Genomic DNA, 19,453 nt, shown 5'->3' with positions numbered 1-19,453 from the left:
CGACCGGTTCCAACTCCTCTCCTCCAGCAGACACGAGAACAGCTTCTACCCACAGGCCATCGCACTACTGAACACTTAAATCTGTCACAGTGTCAGAAACAATCCCCCTGTTACACTCTACCTACTTATTCTAGTTTATTATTTGTACTCTATCAGACTAGTACAAGTCTAAACATGCTGTACACACTGTCTACATCCTCATCCTGTCATATCCATCTACCTCTACCTCTACGAACCTGTTCATACTCATCCCATATTTATTCCAGCATCTTTGCACAACTTCTTTTATCATACTTTTACATCTACTTATATATTGATGTATTTACATTCTACATAGAGGTTAAAATGTTTAAGTTAAATGTGTGTTTACTTTGTTTATGTGTCAGCACATGAGAGTCCAGTTCCTCGTATGTGTTCACACTCTTGGCGAATAAAGCTGATTCTGATTGGCTTTACCGTGCTGCTCGGCCTGCTGTAACTAATTCCCTGAATCCTCTCTATTCTTTTTTGTCCTCTAATGTTCACACATCGTTAACGTTTCTAGCAACTTACCGTTAAGGTTACATCATTTTCTACTTAAATCCTCAACAGATCATATCTGTGCTGTAATCACTTCTTTTGAATTTCAGCACTGAAGGCAGAGATCTGTGAACCACATCACTCCCTCATTCAACAATGGACATCTCCTGAAGATGAGCCGTGACTGTAGATCTCAGAGCTGTGTGTCATTATTTTGTGCCACTGCTGACAGTTGTTTTTACATTTTACAGGGAGAAGTAAAGTAACTAAGTACATTTAATGAAGTACGACACTTCATTATAGTTTGCAAACTTCCTGCTACTTAGTACTTTACAATTCAAATATTGTTCTTTCTTATTGTACTTGTTACTTCACATATTCACATTATTTAAAACAACATATGGTCAATAAATAAATCATGATGCATTAATCTTGATCTCCAAGAAGGAAATTCACAAGCTCACATTATTATATAAAATGATTAAAATAGGACTAAACTTACCAGCTACAACATTAAAATGATAAACTTTATATATCAAATTATAATTTACTGTTTATTAGTCTGCAATGGTCCATTCTGCATGAATACATGCATAACACAACAGTTTGAATGCATATCTTACTCTTGAGTATTTCTACACTGCAGTATTATTATTTTTACTTAAGTAAAAAGATCTGAGTACTTTTTAATTCAGTCACTGCAGGCTGCCTACTCAGTTTTCAGTGCTGCAGCAGCGCCTGTGGTCATTTTATCCAAAGAATGATCCCAGCGAGTCCCACGCAGTGAGGTAAATGTTAGATGTGGGAAAAACAGTGAGCTGTTTTCAGTATGATGCAGAGGATGAACTTTGATTGAAACTCACAGACAAAATGCACTTTTGAATTGTTGATCCTTTTGAACTGTTGCAAGACTCAAAAATGCTCTTCAGTCCAGAAAATGTGTCGCATACAGCAGAGAGGAGCTCAGCATTTATCTCAATATGTTTAATACTTATAATGGTTTGACTAAACTCCTGAAGCACTCTTGTGTTTGCTGAAGTTCCCGCTGAGTCAGTAGCCTGCAGCCAAGAATTTTCTTCCATCCTAAACATCATTTGCCAGAAAATATAAAATCATTTTATCTGTTCAAGAGAAGATTTGCACATAAAACAAATAGTGATCCATCCCTAAACATTAAGAGGACACAGTCTAAGTTATTAAACTGAAATTCCATAGCGGTGAGTCATACAGTGTGCAGATGTGGGAAATTCAGAGAGAAAAAGAAAAGGGCTTTTTTTGGCTTCTTTGAATAAAAAATAAAAAATCCTTGACATATAACTGAACTTGCAGGCTCCTCAACTTCATCACACACGTACTGTGTAAAGTACTGAAACACACGCACACAACAAATCAAGACAGAGGACATCATGATCAGGTCCAAAATATAAATATGACTTTATTTCACAATCCCGAAAGAGATTAGCCATCCATTAAAGGAATGCTAAATTTAGTCTCTTCTCAAGTCTAAACTGGATATACTTTCAGCAACGTACAGTAATTCAGTTTCAAAATAAGCGAGATCATCCATTGTCTAAACACCATTAACAATACAGTAAAAACAATATGGTTCACATACATATTTACACATTTTCTACTAATAAAAGTTTTTTTTTCTTCAGATTTTTGAATGCTGGTGCTAGTTGTTAGTTCCTCGTTGATACAAAGACTTTCAAAGTGGACTGACAATGTCCCCCACAGTAAAACAAAAGAAACATTTACAATTATAACTTTGTCATGTCATGTTCAAACGTGTTCTTTCTAAATCAACTGATTTAAAAACGGTTTACATTCATTTCACTTTGTGTGTATGTTGTGATTTCTGTGGAAGACATCTGACCTCTAGATAGACGTCTGCACAATAATTTGCTGTTTACTGGTACTTGAAAAACATCACGATCAATGGTGGAGCACAGACACCTCTCGACGTCTGTATTCAGCCAGTAATCATCCGGAGAAATGATGAAGCTAACTTTGTGTTGAATCATATAACAGATCAGTGAGTGCTGAGATTTTTTTTTAAAAAAAAGCACCGTGCCATCACCATTCAGTATATAACCAAATTAGGTCAATGCATGTACCATGACATCTTGTCTTATTAGCACCAAAAGGAAGTCAAAATGTGTGAAAGACCAACATGTATCTCACAGGAAATGTTATACCACCAGTGTTAGTGTGAATATCAGTGAAAGGTCTTTATCTGTTGTGCTGAAATTTCATACTGAGTTCTTAAGATGAAGAGCTTCTCTTTCAAGGGTAATAAAAAATAAAAATCCTGATTCTCCAGGAGTTGACTCCAACCCCCTCATTCAGACCCTGTGAAAAAGCAATCTGTAAACAAAGTCTTCACAAGGTTCGAGCACCCGAAATCGTGTTAGGCAATTGTCTGAGTGGGATCATATGTTTGAGTGGTTTTCCAACAAAAGCAAGAGAGGAGGCGAAAGTAGCAGAAATAGTTTGATAAGTCAGCACCGGCTAACACAGTTTTGTATTCAAATCCAGAGCATGGACATAAAAACTGTTGATATTCTATTGATGAGATCTGACACTTTGTGATTTCTGTAAAAAAAAAAAACCAGAGGTCTCATTAGCACCATTAAAATGTACAGTAACCTTTTTGAAATCCTATTATCACACTTGTGCCCCGTGAAAAACTTTTGAATTTCTTTTCCAGAAGGTGATCATAACTGCCGATAATGATAAGCACTTCTTTGTTGCAGCATTTTCATGATTCCTCGTTAAGCTAAGGTTTAAATTCCATTAGACATGTATACCACTTTCAATCAAATTCATAAAAATCAAATAAATGCAGAAATACTGTAAAAATAAAACCGGGTTCATGCTTAACTGTCATATATATCTCTATCTGTACATACATATTCAGGCCTATAGATTGGGACCTTTTTCAAGTTAAGTTTAGGAAAACAAAAAAGTGCTTCTTAACATGCCATACATATATATGTGAATGAAAGACAAACCATCCAGACGTTGAGAAAATAAACAAAACAACAAACCAAAGAAGTACATTTCTTTCATTGACTGCCAGCAGGAGTCGGCGGCAGCGGAAGAAGAAGCATGATGCTACATGTGACAATCTGTAGTAAATATATGCACAATATTAGTCTTGTTTTCTACATTATGTGATGTAATGATGTTTGCTAAACAGAGGTTACAGTGAGAATGGCACCAATGTAAAAGCCAATGAGATTCATCTATTGGCTGAAAATAAAGAGCATAGTCCTACTGTACAACATAAATTCTGAGCGTCAATACATAATGCAGGTTATCATAGAAATCTTGCAGTAAACAGGCTTACACCAGGAATTAAATAGAAATCGTTATGATCAGAATAAATAATCACATCTTTTTTGTTCTTAATCATGTATATAAAACCAGTTTAAAAACGTCTTTAAAATGCTTCAAAGCACCATCTCTTTACAATAAAAACGACACCGAAACTCACAGTTAAAAAGCCAACAAACTTTGGTCTTCCTCATCACTTTGAAGGCAGAGACGAAGAAGGACAAAGGGAACAAACAGATATTAGAAAAGCACAATGAAAACGACGTAAAAATGAGAGTTGCAGTTTGAAGTTGATTGAGGTAAGGCAGAAGCACAGGGTGTAGGACTTGTGTGTGTGTGTGTGTGTGTGTGTGTGTGTGTGTGTAAAACATGTTGACTAAGTCCAGCGATTGTAGGGGCCCGTCACTTGGGTAAGAGCATAAGGAGACACAGTGATGACACCGTCCCTCGGGAGCGTCCATCCTTGACGTGTGGGGACATTCATGATCCTCCGTGCCTCCTCTGCCTCCTCCCCTGCTTCCTCCTCCGGCTCCACACCTCCAGCTGCTTTGCCGTTCTTCCCCGCACATTTGCTCGGGCTGCCCGCCTCCATCCTTAATCTCTCGGCCTCCTCCTCTCGCTCTCGTTCCCTCTTGGCCATTTTAGCATCCCACATGGCCATTCCGTGTCCTGGTTCATTCAGAGACTTGTGCTGGTAGAAAACCAGGGAGATGCGGGTGGGGTGGCTACGGTTCGGCCTGAGGATGGGGGTGGTGGCGTGGAGCTCCCGCCGCGCACACTCTATCAGGATGGAGCCGTGTGACGGTGCCACTGCGACTCCGCCTATATCTTGATCCAGGAAGTTGTGCTCGCTGTCTGACCACACCTCTTCCTGTTTGACTTCCTCCGGTTCCAGTGGGAGGGTTTGTGGTGGAATGGGGAGACACGAGAGCGGAGGGAGGCCGTGACCCCTGACCTCTGTCGCAACATCTCCTGCAGCCCTGTGGAGTCCGTTGAGCCTGCTAAAGAGGCCCTCAGAGGTAGGTCTGGGGGAGAAGGAGGAGGGAGGAGGAGCACTCCCACTGGGGGAGGGTCTGCGCAGAGGAGAGCAGTGGACCTCACTGGGCTCAGTTTTAAAAGTAGCGGGGTAGTCACTAAGGGCATTATGTGGAGGTATACGTTCTGGTGCAACACTCTGGTCACCAGATGCTGGAGAATAACCATTCACGACGTCACTCATTGTCTTATAATTAAGAGCTGAACCGTTCTGTCCAAACTGGAGACTAGACAGGCCATTGCGGCTGGGAGAGATGACCTCCTTCTGTGGGACGACCCCTGCACCCGCAGTGGGGTAGCTGCTGGTGCTCTGGCTGTAAGTGCTGGGTTGATTCCTCTCCGGTAGGTACCTTCCAACGCTGGCAGGTCTGGGTGGTAGTTTGTAAGAGCTGTAGTAGCCCTGCGGCTCTGTTTGGGGTGTAGAAAGGACACGTTTTTCTAAAACACTGATATGTTAATCAAGAAAGCATGAATACTTTTGACCTACTTATTAAAATAGTCTAACAACATGACCAGAGGCTTGGATTTATCACCTTTGTTGGGGGTTTCGGTCTTGACTTTCCCTGGAGTAAGAGGAGTCAGCCCGAGCTTCTTCTCCAGTTTCTCCGCTTGAGCCTTCAGACGAGCTTCTTGTCTCATTTTACGGGCTGATTTTACTGGTTCAGCCAGCAGACGAACCTGATAAATACAAAAGAAATCCATTATTTACAGCACGACACGTGGACACACAGGACTCAGGAAAAACAGCACAATCAATAGCAAAAGCTGCTTTCCTGTTCACTCACCTCGCGGGGAAAAGAAGACAGAACTTGCAGAGCACCACTTTGGATCTTGGCCCACTGGCCCGCAACCTGCCCATACTCATCCGTGTCAGAGATTTTGTAAAGTGGCAAAACATGGAGCTGCTCATCTTCTGGTATGTTGCGCACTGCACGGTTATCTTCCTTGGTTAAAGTGCAAACCTGGAAAAGAACATAGACAGAAGGCGAGTTGTTCGGCCATATCCAACCAATACAACAAGAGGCTGAACCAAAACTAGAACCAATAACCTTTCAAATCGGTCGGAGGTGCCTTTAGACACAAATGATTAAAGTAGATAGCATACTGTAGCTCACTTACCACAGTGCTGCCGTTATTCATGTTCTGAGTGTCCTTGTGAGCGTGAGCACAGAAATCCACACAGGCTGTCACCCCAGAAAAAGGACGTCCCGCCCTCGTGCCCAGCCGGCAGTCCAAGCCTGTCTCCTCATTTTCCACCTACGAGAGATGAAAGGTCAAGACATGAGAAGAGTAAGGTTTGTGGTGAAGACAGTAAAAGATTTGAAGAGCAAACTCTCAGAGATATAGGGAGGTCAAGTCTGGGTGCAGTATGGACTAAATGGAGCGTCTTTATTGTAAGAATAAGCAGAATGCAGATATCTGGAGCATAAACAGTGAGGTGTTTGAGGCGGTTTGGGGTGAGGCTGTGCGGTAACTTGAGAACAAAGAGAAGACTCGTCCACTATTTTATTAATACAAGCCAAAGAGAGCTAAGGGACTACCAAAGGTTAGTGTGGCAGCTGTGTAAAGCATCATACCTGGTTTTGGAAAGCCTCAGGAGCCAGTCTTTTGTAGAGCGGTGCGAGATCCGTGGCAAGACTCTGAAGATTCCTCTCTATCTTCTCCTCCTAAAAGTAATTGAAGGTTTTGTGGTGAATAACAGCAGCTTAAAAAATGTCCTTTGTTTAAACTATTGCACATACAGGTGTGATTGTCATATACAAGATGAGCCACTAGGAGGCAGATTTTTGGCAAAGGTTTGATCAACTAAACCTGCCTTTGTTGTGGATTAAATGCAGTGAGCAACAGACCTAAAAAACTGAAACTACATCTTCAGCCGAACATAATAAAGAGCATTTCGCCCACTTATTATACACAAAATATCCTCTCACATCTCTGTAAAAATAAGACAAACAGATACAACAGACTGTAATAGATGATTTCCTCTCGGATTTCTTGCAAGCTGGTCACTCCCTCACCTCCTCCGGGTAGTCTCCAATCAGCCGAAACTTGCGGGGCACTTTGCTGCGGGCAAACTTACAGCCATTGAAGTACATACTCCAGGAGCAGCCAAAGGAAAAGGAAGCACCACAGGTGTCCGGGTCCAAACCCTGGCATGCACATGTGCGACTGTGGAGATGGAGTGGTCGGAGGAAGGTAAAGAAACGAACAAAGCTGGGAAGAAATAGTATTGTTGCAAAACAAGGGATGAGCTACTCACTCTTCATTGAGGGCGCAGCGACGGCTGGTGGGGGAGCCGTATTTAAAGAGGGTCTCTGTGAGCTCCTGATAGAGATTGTTCGCCACCGCCCGAGGGATTCCTTCCCACGCCAGGATGAGGATCACCAACACGGCAGAGTCACAGTAGTGTCCTGGCCTACGGCGGACCAAACACAGCAGCTTCTCCTCTTCACTGCCACGCCGGATCACCTGTCAGATTATTGGGCGAGCACAAGCTTTAAATTATGGATCTCTACTGGGTAATGGATTTGAAGCACTCTGGTTGGCCTGGCATACCACAAGGCTTTAAGGCAAAAAAGTTAAAGAATGTTTAGGTGTTAGCCTTGACATGTTTATGTTTAGGAAGTTGGAGATCTTTATCTCGGTCATGGTCACATATTTGGGGGCAGCTATGGGTTTGCTGTGGTTGTGGTGCGTCTGGGAGTGACTTCTGTCTCTGTCCGTAAATATAACATGGTGGCATCCACAAGAAGGCTTCAATAAACAGGAGACATATTCAACTGGGATAATGTCATAAACACCAACCACATACCCATTTAGCTATTGGACACCCCTGGGAGCTCTTTCCTTCTTTGCCAGTGTAAACAACAACTTCCACCCTGACTGCATTTCCTTTGGCACCATACCTGCGACACAGAAATAAGAGTAAAGTATCACTGAAAAGACAAATCAGACAACTTAGCAAATACTAAATATAAGAATTACATTTGTCATTGAAAATTTGATGACTGCAGAATAACATGTTTTCAGTTACGCGTGGCTGTCAGATGGATCTTGATGGACCTCAAGTTGTTTTAAACAGGCTGTCATTTTGGTTTACGGGCCCCTCGTCTCAGCTCAAGGGGTTTCCTGTTTCAACACGCCGTGCATGTTGTGTATACATGAGTGTAGCTGAGACAGAGGGGGGAACGTACAGAGCTAGCTCAGCAATGCTTCCTTCTAATGACGGACTCTGGCTGTGGCCCCACCTCATTCCACCAAGCCTGTGGTTGACTAAAAGGCTCTCAGCATGTTTGGTAGTAAACACGCCCACATGCACGCAGTGTAAACAGAGTTGTAGTAGTCACTCTACCTGTTCTCCATCAATTCTCTCACTGCAGACACACTAGGTCCGGCCCCAAGGTGAGTATAGTAAGGACCTTCCTCTTTTTCGATGATTTGATCTGTGGAAAAAACAAATCATCAGACATTCTTGATAAAGACTAAAGTAAATGTGTGTATACACACTAAATGTAGCTGGGTCTCAGTTCAGGGGCCACCTTGGAAGCCTGCATATCAAGAGCAAATACATCATAATGGGTCAACAAGGCTCCACAAAGCATCCCAAAGCCTCTTCCAAATATGGCAGAGAAACGCGGCCTCATTTTGCTTGAATTGGCCCCTGAATTAGGACACAGCTAGTGTGTGTGTGTGTGTGTGTGTGTGTGTGTGTGTGTGTGTGTGTGTGCTCATCAGAGAGAAAGAAATAAAAACCAAAGTCAGTTTGAGGGCAAAGAACTGCAGTATTACTCAAAATAAAACTCACCCATGCACTGACAGGATGGAAGATCAGACAGTTTTTTGGAAGGCGTATTGAGCAAGTTCTTAGTAGGAGTATCCAGAAAACTTATGGGAGACTCCAGAAAGCTGTTGATGCTGTTCTTGACTGGAGTTGAGTCCGTTGAGTGGCCCAGATCCCCATCAGTAGCCGTGGACAGGACAGTGACAGGCCCTGACCTCTCCAGCTTGTAGTAACCCTGCTGGCTTGGAGGAGGGGACTGCTGAGCCCCTGAGAAGCCATTAGCCAGACCGTGGTGCGCAGTGTTGTGGCTTGGGAAAGTAGTATTGGCTGGGCTGGTGTTAGGATCAGCACCGTGCTGCAGCCCACCACAGGGCTGCGCTACCTGAGATAACAAATGCCTTTCACACTCATGCCCCGGTCCTGCAGCATGACCATTGCATGGTTTGTGTTGGTGTAGTGGACCATTTGAAAGGGACCATAGCTGGTTTTCTTGACCACGAACGTGGTTGATCGTTGTGAGAGTGCTGTAGTTCTGAATCTGTGGCCCTGAAAGGGCTGTGTTGTGTGTGCTGCTGTGATGGATGAGTTGCCTCCTTTCCTCCTGAGCCTCAGCCAAGTATCTCTTCAGGTCAATTTGAGCCTGAGGCAAAAACAGGTTCCGCTTGTGGTGAAGGCCTGATTTCCCCTGTGGGAGAATCTTCTGGCCTCTGCTCCTGTGGGGCGTCTCTCCATTTGCCATGCGTTTTGAGAGGGGGGTCCTGCAGTTGCTTCCCTCAGGTAATCCATCACTTACCTTCTTCTTCCTGGGCTTGGATGGCGTAGCTTTTGTTTTTTTTATGAGGGCCTTTTTCTGACTGGGGGGTAGCTGGGAGTTGTAGTTGTATTTGATGGTGGACACAGGTGTTGCTTTTGGAGGGTTGTTCTCTGACTGCTGGTTGTGTCGGGACTGGATAATGAAGGCCAAGTCTGCCAGCTGAGCTGCCACCTCCTCCTCATCTCTGTTTCTCCTCGGTTTACCAACAACCCTGTCTCTGTCCTCCCCCAAAAAACGCTCACGATCTTTACTGAACTGCATGTCACTGGGAACTTTATGACTGTATTCCGACTTGATGACATGAGAACCCAAGCCATGCATGGGTGTTTTATCCCTGTCTGAGCCGGCCTCTAAGAGGTCCTGTAGAGACAGGTTTGTGTTAGAACTCGACCCCTGGGAGCGCTGGATGACATTCCCTTGTCTTGCCACAGGAGGGCGTATGACTGACGTCTGGTGTAGTGGTGAGCTGATGACCGAGACTTTGTTGTAGCGGATAGCTGCTGTGGGTTTGGCTTCTTGCAGGGTGGTATTTGTATTGGAGGTTGAAATCGGTGCAGCCGTAGAAATAGGATGTTCACACTTACTTTCAGATTTAATGGACCCTGGGGTGCTTTGAGGTATAGCTGCCAACTGAGTCAAGGCCTCAATAGCAATAGCCTGATCAAAACTAAGATTTCTCTTCTCTGCCAAATTCTGCACGCTTGGTAGCAAGACATTTGGAGGGGGTTCGCTTTTGATAGGCTGGGGAGCCATTTGCAGGCTAACAGGAGTGCTTTTCTGACAAGAGTCATTCTTTAAGTCCTCTGGCTCTTTTTTGATGAAGTGCAAATCTGGTGGCTCTGTTTTGATGGAGCAAAGAATGGAAGAACGCGAGCTGAAAAGTTTCTCCTCCAGTCCTTTCCTCTCTGTGACAGAAAGGCACACCACGGCCGCCAGCGTGGACAGCGGGTCTTCGCAGACCTCATCTTCATCACTCAGCTGAGTGGTGGCCTGTTCAGTGATCCACATCCACGGCTCCTCCAGTTTTATCTTCTTTAGCGGAACAGACACGTCATCTGGAGGAGGCTTGGGTCCATTCTCAGAGAAGTCTTTAGCGATTGCAGCTATTATAGTCCTTTGAGGCTCTGATGCAATCGTTGTCCTTTTATATGTGGACTTCAGATCAGGGTTTGACCCACTGGTCATATTAGCACCGTTAGGTTTTGTCAGGTTTCCAGCAGAACCATTTTGAAAAGTCACAGAAGAGCATACATGTTGTTGAAGTGCAACGCCGGTCAGCTCCAGCCCGGGCTCTCTTTTAAGTGCTGGCCGCCCGCCTTGGTCCGAAGCCAGATTGTGGGTGAGCAAGTGGGTGATGGGGGGAGATTGTGTATGAGGTATGTGGCCTTCCTCCCCCTCATCCTCCTCTGCTGCCGTGTGGGTGTCATCCATCTGTGCCTTGCCTTTGCCATTTACCGCCCCACTTTCTGGAACCACCTGAGACAGAGAGAGACAGAGAGAGAGAAACAAGAAGAGAGAGGTGACTCAACAAGCTCTGGCAACATACAGTGATTCAGCTTGTTCTAAACAGTCACGGCACACAGCACAACAGATTGCCTCCCAGCATGACACGAGCATCTGCTGCAGCCACTGTCAAGACTGTGGAAAATATCGTGGCATGTGAAAACACAACCTTGCAGAAACCGATCTCTAAACAGAGCTAATAAAAAAGTTAAACTGTTTTAGTTCACAGTCGAAGCTTCAATCAGGACCACATTCCTGCCTGAGCTGTGCAGCGCTGAGCCGAGAGCCAACCAGTAAACATTCACGCACACACACGGTTCATGATTGCGTCACTGCCGGTGAATCACTGAGGGCATGTGTGCAGCGTGCACATACATGTTGTGTTTGTGCCTGTGTTTTCCTACACAATCATGTGTATGCTAGCACATGTGATTACTAACACAGCAGCCCTGCCATGCTAACCCCTGTGCATTGTTAAGTGAGTGATTAACCTGGCCTGCGTCTTATCCGACTGCTACAGCACTGCTTGACCCTTCTGCTAAGACGATTCTGACTGCCAGCACAGCTATGTCCATCCAAAGGTCCAGAGTATTGATATATTGATCGCCCCCACAAGTCATGTTAGATACACAATTCCATAGCCTGTCTTAAGTGTAAACAGCCATAACCATTAATCCATACGCAGGAAAAAATATCGATTGATAGAAATAGAAATGAAGGCTGTTTTTATCCCAGTCATTTGTTGTTTTCTATTGTGATTAATTTTAGAAACTAAAAGGTCACTAAATTAGTCATATTCTCATAAAAATAAAATCTAGCCTATAAACAATTTCTGCAACCGAAATGTAAAAGTCTTTATTTTTCAACATCTTGAGTGAGCGTGTGATCAAGTTAAGTCAAGTTAAGCTGCCTCTTATTTTAGGATTTAACCCATCACATTCAGAACTAAAGCCTTCAGCAGTGGAAGACTTTAGATTAAAAATAAATGTTGCAGAGTGACAAAGGAAAAAAGACCCACTGCATCATGTGCAATGGCTCAGCTGACAAAGGGATCTGAAACTTGTTTGCAGGAGCTGGAGGATGTGTGTGCATTACTGTGAGTGGTGGTTATGTTTATGTGCGTGTGTTTATGTGTGTGAGAGGCATCCCGTTTTCCTTCTAATGAACTAACGCAACTGCAGGGTAGCAGGAGATCCGTTCTTTATCACTGTTTACCTGGTATAAACACCCATTAAACTCCACCGCCAACACCGCTTTAAAGCATTTTACAGCAGGAAATGTGCACTCGGAGCTGACGGACCACGAGTGAGCAGCAACAGTGCGTCAATATAAACCAGACTCCTGTGAACTCACAGACCAAACAGAAAACACTCTTTAGTTTATCAGTTACATGTGCCCTGTTCAGCTTTGTTCTTTCTACTCCCATCAGACATGATCTAGGTTGCAGTAAATTCCCCTATTACCACATTACAACTGTACTTTCTTTTCTGTATGTACTAAATACAGTAGAATATATGGCAATGGGAGGCACTTCTATACTGTAGTTCTTCTTGTTCACCTATCCATACACATATATATCCAAGGCAGTGACCAACAGTGCCTTGTGCAACGACACCTGTGGGGAATTGAACCATTAACCCTGCAATCACTTAATACCTGGTCTTCCTCCTGAGCCACACCTGCCCACGTATTACACTAAAATAATATACTAAATTCTATTGCTTTTCACAAAACGAAACAATCCTCGGAGTCAAATCGCTGCTAAAACGATCCCAACACTGGAGCTGGGTGTTGGTCTGCTTAAAAGGTTCTGAGACGTCCTGCATGAAATGATAACGGTGTCTTTGCTTTACGGCATCCCACGTGAAAAGGCACGAACTGACATTTATGAAGAAGAAGGCAGTGAAAACTAAGAGAGCCAACAGTACTCAAATAAAGTTGGAAAACAAAAGATGTCTAAAGCAGTGCTGAGGTCTAAGAGGATTAATGCTGAGCTATCTCTTGCTTTGGGTGTTTAAAAAGGGTTGTTGGCTACTTAAAGGAGATCTCTTACTGTGAAGTTAGAGAGAAGTTCTTCACAACTGTTTTAAAATAAGACCAGATTGGCATAGAATTTATTCAGTTTGGGCCAAAAGGATCGAGGCTGGTCTAAGAAACATTTTGTGCTTGGTACATTACTACGGATCACAACCGATCTGGAGCATTTTAGGGGTTTACTTGTCAATCTAGATTGTATTTCTGATGAGGAGATTCAACAACCAAGAAGCTGCTGTGTGAACTTGGTTGCATTTATTGTTTGATTACAAATGTGCAAGATTTTGTAGTTAAGAAGAAAGTAAAGAGAGTAAAAAAAAATTCAAATCCAATATGTGTTCAAGCTGTTAAGACAATTGAAGCCAACGTTGTTGGAAAAATTTCCATATCTACCTCCTCTTTTTCCAGTCTGATTGCTGACAATACATAAAACATGCTGTTCTAGATAGGAGCTCTTGTTTTTGTGGAGCTGGCACTGGTGATAACCAGCTGAAAATGTTTCTCATGTGTAACTCCATTGTAGCTATGGAGGAAATATCTCAACATGGCACCACCTTGTGTATGTTCTTGTCCAGTTCACCACATAAATGCAAGGCAGATTGCCAAAGGCTGTTTATTAAAACACTGTTGAAGAGGTGAAGGGAGGATTTTCTCCATTAAGTGGAGGTTGAATTTTGTTTGGCAATGCAAGGGAGAATTACATTGACCATAGAGCGGATCCTGTTTAATAAAATGTTGAGGTCAGACATGCTTAATAGGGTGCAGCCAATTAATCACCAAGTCTTTCCACTGTTGTGGTATTCCTGATCCCTCTGTGATCCATTGCGCTTTCTCCCCATCCCACCACACTGTCCACGGCTGTCAGGACTGTGCCTCACTACTAGAAACACACTGCTGATGCAACAGATCGCTGAGCTCAGGCTGAGGCAATACCGAAGCTGCCGATGCAACGAGGTGATATACGCGCTCCGTACGGCGTGTTTAAATGGACCACCGCGACGTTTCAATGAAAAAGTGGGAGGAAGAGTGAAAAGGATGGGGAGCAAGGAGGGAGAGAGAGGGAAAAGGCAGTGTGTCTGTCACAACAAACATGCTTTCAATGACAAAGCAGCGTTGGCCGTCTTCCAGCACTGCACCAGACACACACATCTCTGTGCATGTGTATGCGTGTGCACCCGTTTGTGCGTCCCACTGATTCAGGATCCAAAGCTGACATAAAAGTAAAGCCCCTGTTTTTAATTATGTTACATTTAGCCTTGTGATAACACAAAGTCTAATGCAGGATGTAAGTGCAGAGTCATGTGCTCTCATGTAGTCACTGGGTCTCTGGAGAGGGCTAGGTCTGTGATGTGTTACGGCTGTGTCTTTGTGTTGTCTCTGCCTCAGGGAGCCTGAAGTCACTCACATGGCACTGTACTGTTTCAAATGCAAACACTGTCTTCTTCTTTTTTTTTCTGTTAGACAAACATGTACCCAACTGCAAAACTTTACAAACCAACAAAACATATGCTAGAGTAGCTGAGTGTGAGTGCTTTCCACAAACACACACGCTCAGAGACCTACCCTAGCAACGAAAGTGTGGCCGACACTTGAATCCTAACAACCCTTTCTTTCTCTCTCTCTCTCTCTCTAATGGGTCTCCAAGGAAGTTCCAAGTAGTGTGTGTCTTTTCTCAACACAATAACACAGGCATACAGACGCACTCCATTATACAAATATTCATATACAAAACACATCTGAATTCAAACACGCCAACTGAATTGCACCAACAAAAAAAGAGTGCGCTCTCAATTCATGAGGTAAAGTCTGAGTAACTTTCGGCTCAGATATCAGACGCCGTAGGATCTCCACCTAGCAACACTCTTACAATGAAACGCTGAAAAAGCGTGCTTCCTTCCTGGCCCGGTGTAAGTAGTGGTTTATGTGTGTTTCTCTGAACACGTGAGAATTTCCCTCATCCATTGAGTGAGCTTTTCCGGTCTGCGCTGAGCTCAGTGTCACGTAGTCAGCGTGCAAAACATGCAACATAAAAAGAAAAACAGTGACGAGGAAGCCCGTAGGTGCAAATAAACCTAATTCATTTACACAAGCACATTAACGCGAATCAGAGCTTTATCAACTATAAAATTATACAGATCAAGACAACATCAGTAACAGAGGGACCTTTTCTACAAACCACACAATAATAACACCATTACTGCAGCAGCCAAACAAGTAAAGCCTGCCAAATTACAAGTTACGACCCAAGGCTTGCAAGCACTCCACTTCTCTGCTAAGCAGTCAGAAAACAGCAGGTGCAGAAATATGGCTGTCCAAAACACTGCAAAAAAAAAGGGGAAGCAAAGGGGCTCTTCATACAGTACAACGGCTAAAAAAGACATGCAATGGGGGAAAAGAAGAGGGGCGTCTGTTACCGTGGAAACTGACCTCTTTATTGCTGACTTTGTTGTCACATCCTTTAAAAACCACCTGGAAGAGACAAGTCAAACACTCACACACAGAAGCCCACGTCCTCAGTGATTCAGTAGGAACAATAACAACAGCAGTTTCCAAATAAAGCGCTCCAATCAGCTAAATCCAGGGTGGCAGAGAGACAGACAACGCAGGATAACCTCTAGATGAGCTCCACTGTAGCTGACCCATCTGCAGTGAGACAATAGACCTCAGGGTGAACACTCCGGCTGTCTTTACCTTGTCTGTCCTCGGAGGAAGCCCCTCCGGTTTAGGCAGCATATCCCTAAAAGGTATTGGTGGCCATCTTGCTTTGCCTTCCTTCAGCCTCAAAAGAAAACGCTGGCTACAGTAGCCGTGCGCAGGGCAAGCTCCTGGGTGTCATGACTAGGGTGACTGTGAGCTGCTGTAGCAAAGTGCTGCTACAGCAGCCGCGCACACACTCACCGCACACACACAGACATATAGACACACACGCATACGGGATGCCTTTTGCAGACGCAGACAGAGCCTCATCAGCCAATGGCGTGAGGACCTTAGCGGCTTGTAAATTATCTTCCATGCCTAGACTCTCCTAAACAAAGGATCCCCTATGTGGGCTTTTTACTCCAGCCCTACACACATGGACTGGAGGCAAGCTGTGGAACGGACACTGCACACATGCTGGATCTGGATCACAGAAAAACAACTCCATCACCGCTGAGAGATTAACCCCTGAAGCAGCTCACCAACACTTCTTTTGGTGCTGTCACTGAATTCCTGCTGCTGAAACAATTAGTCCATTAACTGATACAAACTCATTACTTAAACTGATGATAAACTGATTAATCGTCCATGCTGCTCCCAGCTTATCCCATGATTCTTTTTTACATTAAAGTAAATTGCATATTTTGGGATTTTACACTGTTGGTTTGATGAAACAAACAATTTGAAGACTTCAGCTTGGGAAATTTTGAAGGTCATTCTTTAGCATTTTCTAACAATTTATAGACAAAACAATCTATCAGCTAATGGATATGCAGTTAAAACGCTCATGGGCAACATTATTTCTCAGTGTTAATGTGTATGTCTTCCTCCAATCAGAATCACTATGAAGCGTGTTATACTGTGCCTTTTAAAATATTACAAACAGTGGCAGCATCATTTTCTGCAGCACCTCTAATTCCCACATGATCTAGAAGGGGAAGAATGTGGTCGGAGCAGGAAAGAGGATGTTCACAGCACCCATACGGATTTTTTTTCTCTTACTGTTTCAACAACCCATTAACTCATTTTCTCTCATCCACCCTTTTTCTCTCTCTAAATGATCCCCTGAGGAAAAGCTGTGGTCAGACAAACAAACAAGGAGTCAGAAAGCAAAAAACAAAGAGAGAAAAATGTCATGAGAGAGTAAAGTTCTCCTCCTTTTAAAGGCAACCATGTGGCCAAGACATTGAGGTCACACCAGGACAAGGAAACGCGAAGGCAGACCAAGCCGGTGACTGTCTATAACACTGTTGTAACCAACCTCAGCCGTCTGTTTGATTGTGGAGGCAGAGAGCGTGTAGCTTAATCCAGACACAACAAGAAGAAATATATCAGCATGCAATAAACACGCAAACACCAGGACGAATAAAGAAAACACACAAGCACGGTGGAAGATGAAGTCATTGACAGACTTAGCAGTGAGCCACGCCGACATCTAAAAAGGTAATCGTGCATGTTACACCCAACAGGCCTGAATAATGATTAAATGTTTCATATAAAAAGAGACAGGCTGTGAGAAATACATTAAGGATTTGTATTCGTAGTCCAATGGTTGCAGGGCTGTTTCTGTGTTCAACAGTCAGTTTGTCAGTTAGATGCTTATAACTTATCATGGTCAAACTCCTGCGTTGTGTGGTTTTTTAGGCGTTTGTAGTCTCACGAAAAACATTTCCAGATTCCAGGGTCTTGAAACAATGCTGGACAGTGAATGTTTTTAAGTATTTATTTATGGGTGGTGGCTGCTGAGTGCAATTGTTTTCGCTCATTATTCCGATTGATTTTGTGGATTGGATAATTTCGAATAAACTGAGTAAATCAAACACCATATCCTGTGTAAGCATGTGGCTGATGATTTAGTGAACATGTATGAATATATACAAGCAATAATCAATACAAGTCATTTCCCCAACACTAATAATCACAGGTTTCCTGACACACTGTAAAGCAAACACAGATGTAGACTAAACACTTGTTATATACACAAAATGTGTGTGTGGTGTGCTGGAGCAATCTTCATCCCCACAAAATAATATTTTTCCAGTCAGTTTCCTGTCAGTAACAGAAAACCTCAGTCCACAGTGCAACAACAAAACATTCTCAGCTATTTTAATCACAATGCGGATTAGTGCCTGCAGATTTGAAATTCATATTGCCCACCCATGTGGTCATACAGAAGCTTTTCAATGCTTAACCCTTAAAGGGACACAGTATACTTGCATGGACACCTGCAAGATCAGCATGTATGCATCTGAGCATGTTTATGATGGTAACTGATTTATCCCCAAATATACACTAACCAAACTGGGGAGAGCCTATATCTGGATTATTATACATGAGATATATTCAGATTCATTGACTGAGCTCTCCTCAAAATGTGAATGTCACATGTAGTCTGACAGGTTTGATATTTATCTACAAACTGGACTGTTCAACAGGTTAAACCAAACCAGAACAATAAAACAGTGAGTGTAAGGCACACACCCGCCAACTGCTTCCATATAACCAACCAACCATAAAAGTGACATGTGCTGCTGGGGCCATTACACAGTTGTCATGTAGTATAATAGTATGGACTTAAAACTAAATCTGAAACCATACGATGTAACAGCCAGATGGAATGATGCACTCTCATATGAAATGGTAAAGGAAAGACAACAGAATTCATTTTCAGTTTTCCCTCCGGCAGTGACATTAGTTTTAGCTTTTATTTGCTCATATAACCTTTGATTGTCTGGTATAAAGACATTTATTATAATGCAGAAAAACTATTATACTATTCCACAACTATTTTTTTTACAATTTATAATAAAAGTGCACATTCTAGTACATCTATTTCTAAAAACTATGGTTTAGAATTAAGCACAAACTTGGCTCTACCTTGCTTCTCAGGCTTCAAAACAGTCCTCCTCCTGCAGCCACTCCATTCCTTCATCCGAAAATACTCCACAGCTACTAACAGTATTCCACCGCACCCTCCTTAATTTTCAGCTCTTTAAGTGTCGCATATGTTTTTACCCTTTAACGAGCTGCCCAGCTCTCGTTAGCAACAAGCAATCTGGACATTAATCACCCTGAGCTGCAGCACATGAGCATGCAAGTGAGGTAAAGAAAGTCGTTCTGCACCACAGTCGTAAACTGTCTCTGACACATCTGGAGGCTGACCCACTGGAGACCGGCCCGGTGATGGAGCTGCGCCAAATGTGATTGTTGCCAATAGCTGTCATTACTGCCATTACTGCCGACGCTAATGTAAACTTGTCTCTCATTTGCATGGAAAAGCTACACATCTTTGACAACGGGCATCATTTTGAGAGAATTTCACTTTTTCCACTTCTCTTTTCTTCATCAAAGTTGTGACTTTCTATGCATCATGTTCAGTAAAAGGTTGTGTGGATACAGCAAGTGTGTGCATAACTCTACGCCCCAATGATGCACATCCAGTTCTCTCCAAATTCCAATACCCCAAACACCTCTTTGCAATGGTGAAAGCTCAAAAGACCAACACACACAAATGTTTGGAAACTAAGAATAAGCAGTATTTATATATATGCAAACACCCAGATTAGCATTTTGATCTTGTGGAGCCAGGCCCAGGCAGTATGAAAGCAGATTTTCCTTGCAGAGAACCTTGAAACCATAAAGTCTGTGTTACCTGAGAGGAGGCAGGAGTATGGCTCATATTCAGCAGACCTCAGATCTGCGCACATATCACACTACTCTCTTCTCCAAAA

The 19,453-nt window shown here is 43.2% G+C and overlaps 2 protein-coding genes across 2 annotated transcripts in view; one reads left to right on the top strand and one right to left on the bottom strand.

Moving 5' to 3' along the window:
- The window catches only part of LOC139210518 (leucine zipper putative tumor suppressor 2 homolog), a 207,155-nt gene that overhangs the window by 177,861 nt on the left and 9,841 nt on the right, over positions 1 to 19,453 (top strand). The window lies entirely within an intron of this gene.
- tet1 (tet methylcytosine dioxygenase 1) overlaps positions 1,930 to 19,453 on the bottom strand; it is a 28,481-nt gene continuing 10,957 nt past the window's right edge. The window contains exons 3-12 of the mRNA XM_070840527.1: positions 8,699 to 10,964; positions 8,246 to 8,336; positions 7,706 to 7,799; positions 7,154 to 7,362; positions 6,912 to 7,062; positions 6,471 to 6,560; positions 6,013 to 6,150; positions 5,679 to 5,855; positions 5,427 to 5,571; positions 1,930 to 5,301 (exon numbers count right to left, since the gene is read on the bottom strand). Of these exons, the coding sequence (XP_070696628.1) occupies positions 4,235 to 5,301; positions 5,427 to 5,571; positions 5,679 to 5,855; positions 6,013 to 6,150; positions 6,471 to 6,560; positions 6,912 to 7,062; positions 7,154 to 7,362; positions 7,706 to 7,799; positions 8,246 to 8,336; positions 8,699 to 10,964 (4,428 nt within the window). The 3' untranslated portion in view covers positions 1,930 to 4,234. The remainder of the gene's footprint in view (positions 5,302 to 5,426; positions 5,572 to 5,678; positions 5,856 to 6,012; positions 6,151 to 6,470; positions 6,561 to 6,911; positions 7,063 to 7,153; positions 7,363 to 7,705; positions 7,800 to 8,245; positions 8,337 to 8,698; positions 10,965 to 19,453) is intronic.

The sequence above is a fragment of the Pempheris klunzingeri genome, chromosome 12 (genome assembly GCF_042242105.1).
Source record: "Pempheris klunzingeri isolate RE-2024b chromosome 12, fPemKlu1.hap1, whole genome shotgun sequence".
NCBI classification, from domain to species: domain Eukaryota; kingdom Metazoa; phylum Chordata; class Actinopteri; order Acropomatiformes; family Pempheridae; genus Pempheris; species Pempheris klunzingeri.
The sequence above is the reverse complement of the archived record's forward strand: the minus strand, read 5'-3'. Positions and strand labels throughout refer to the sequence as shown.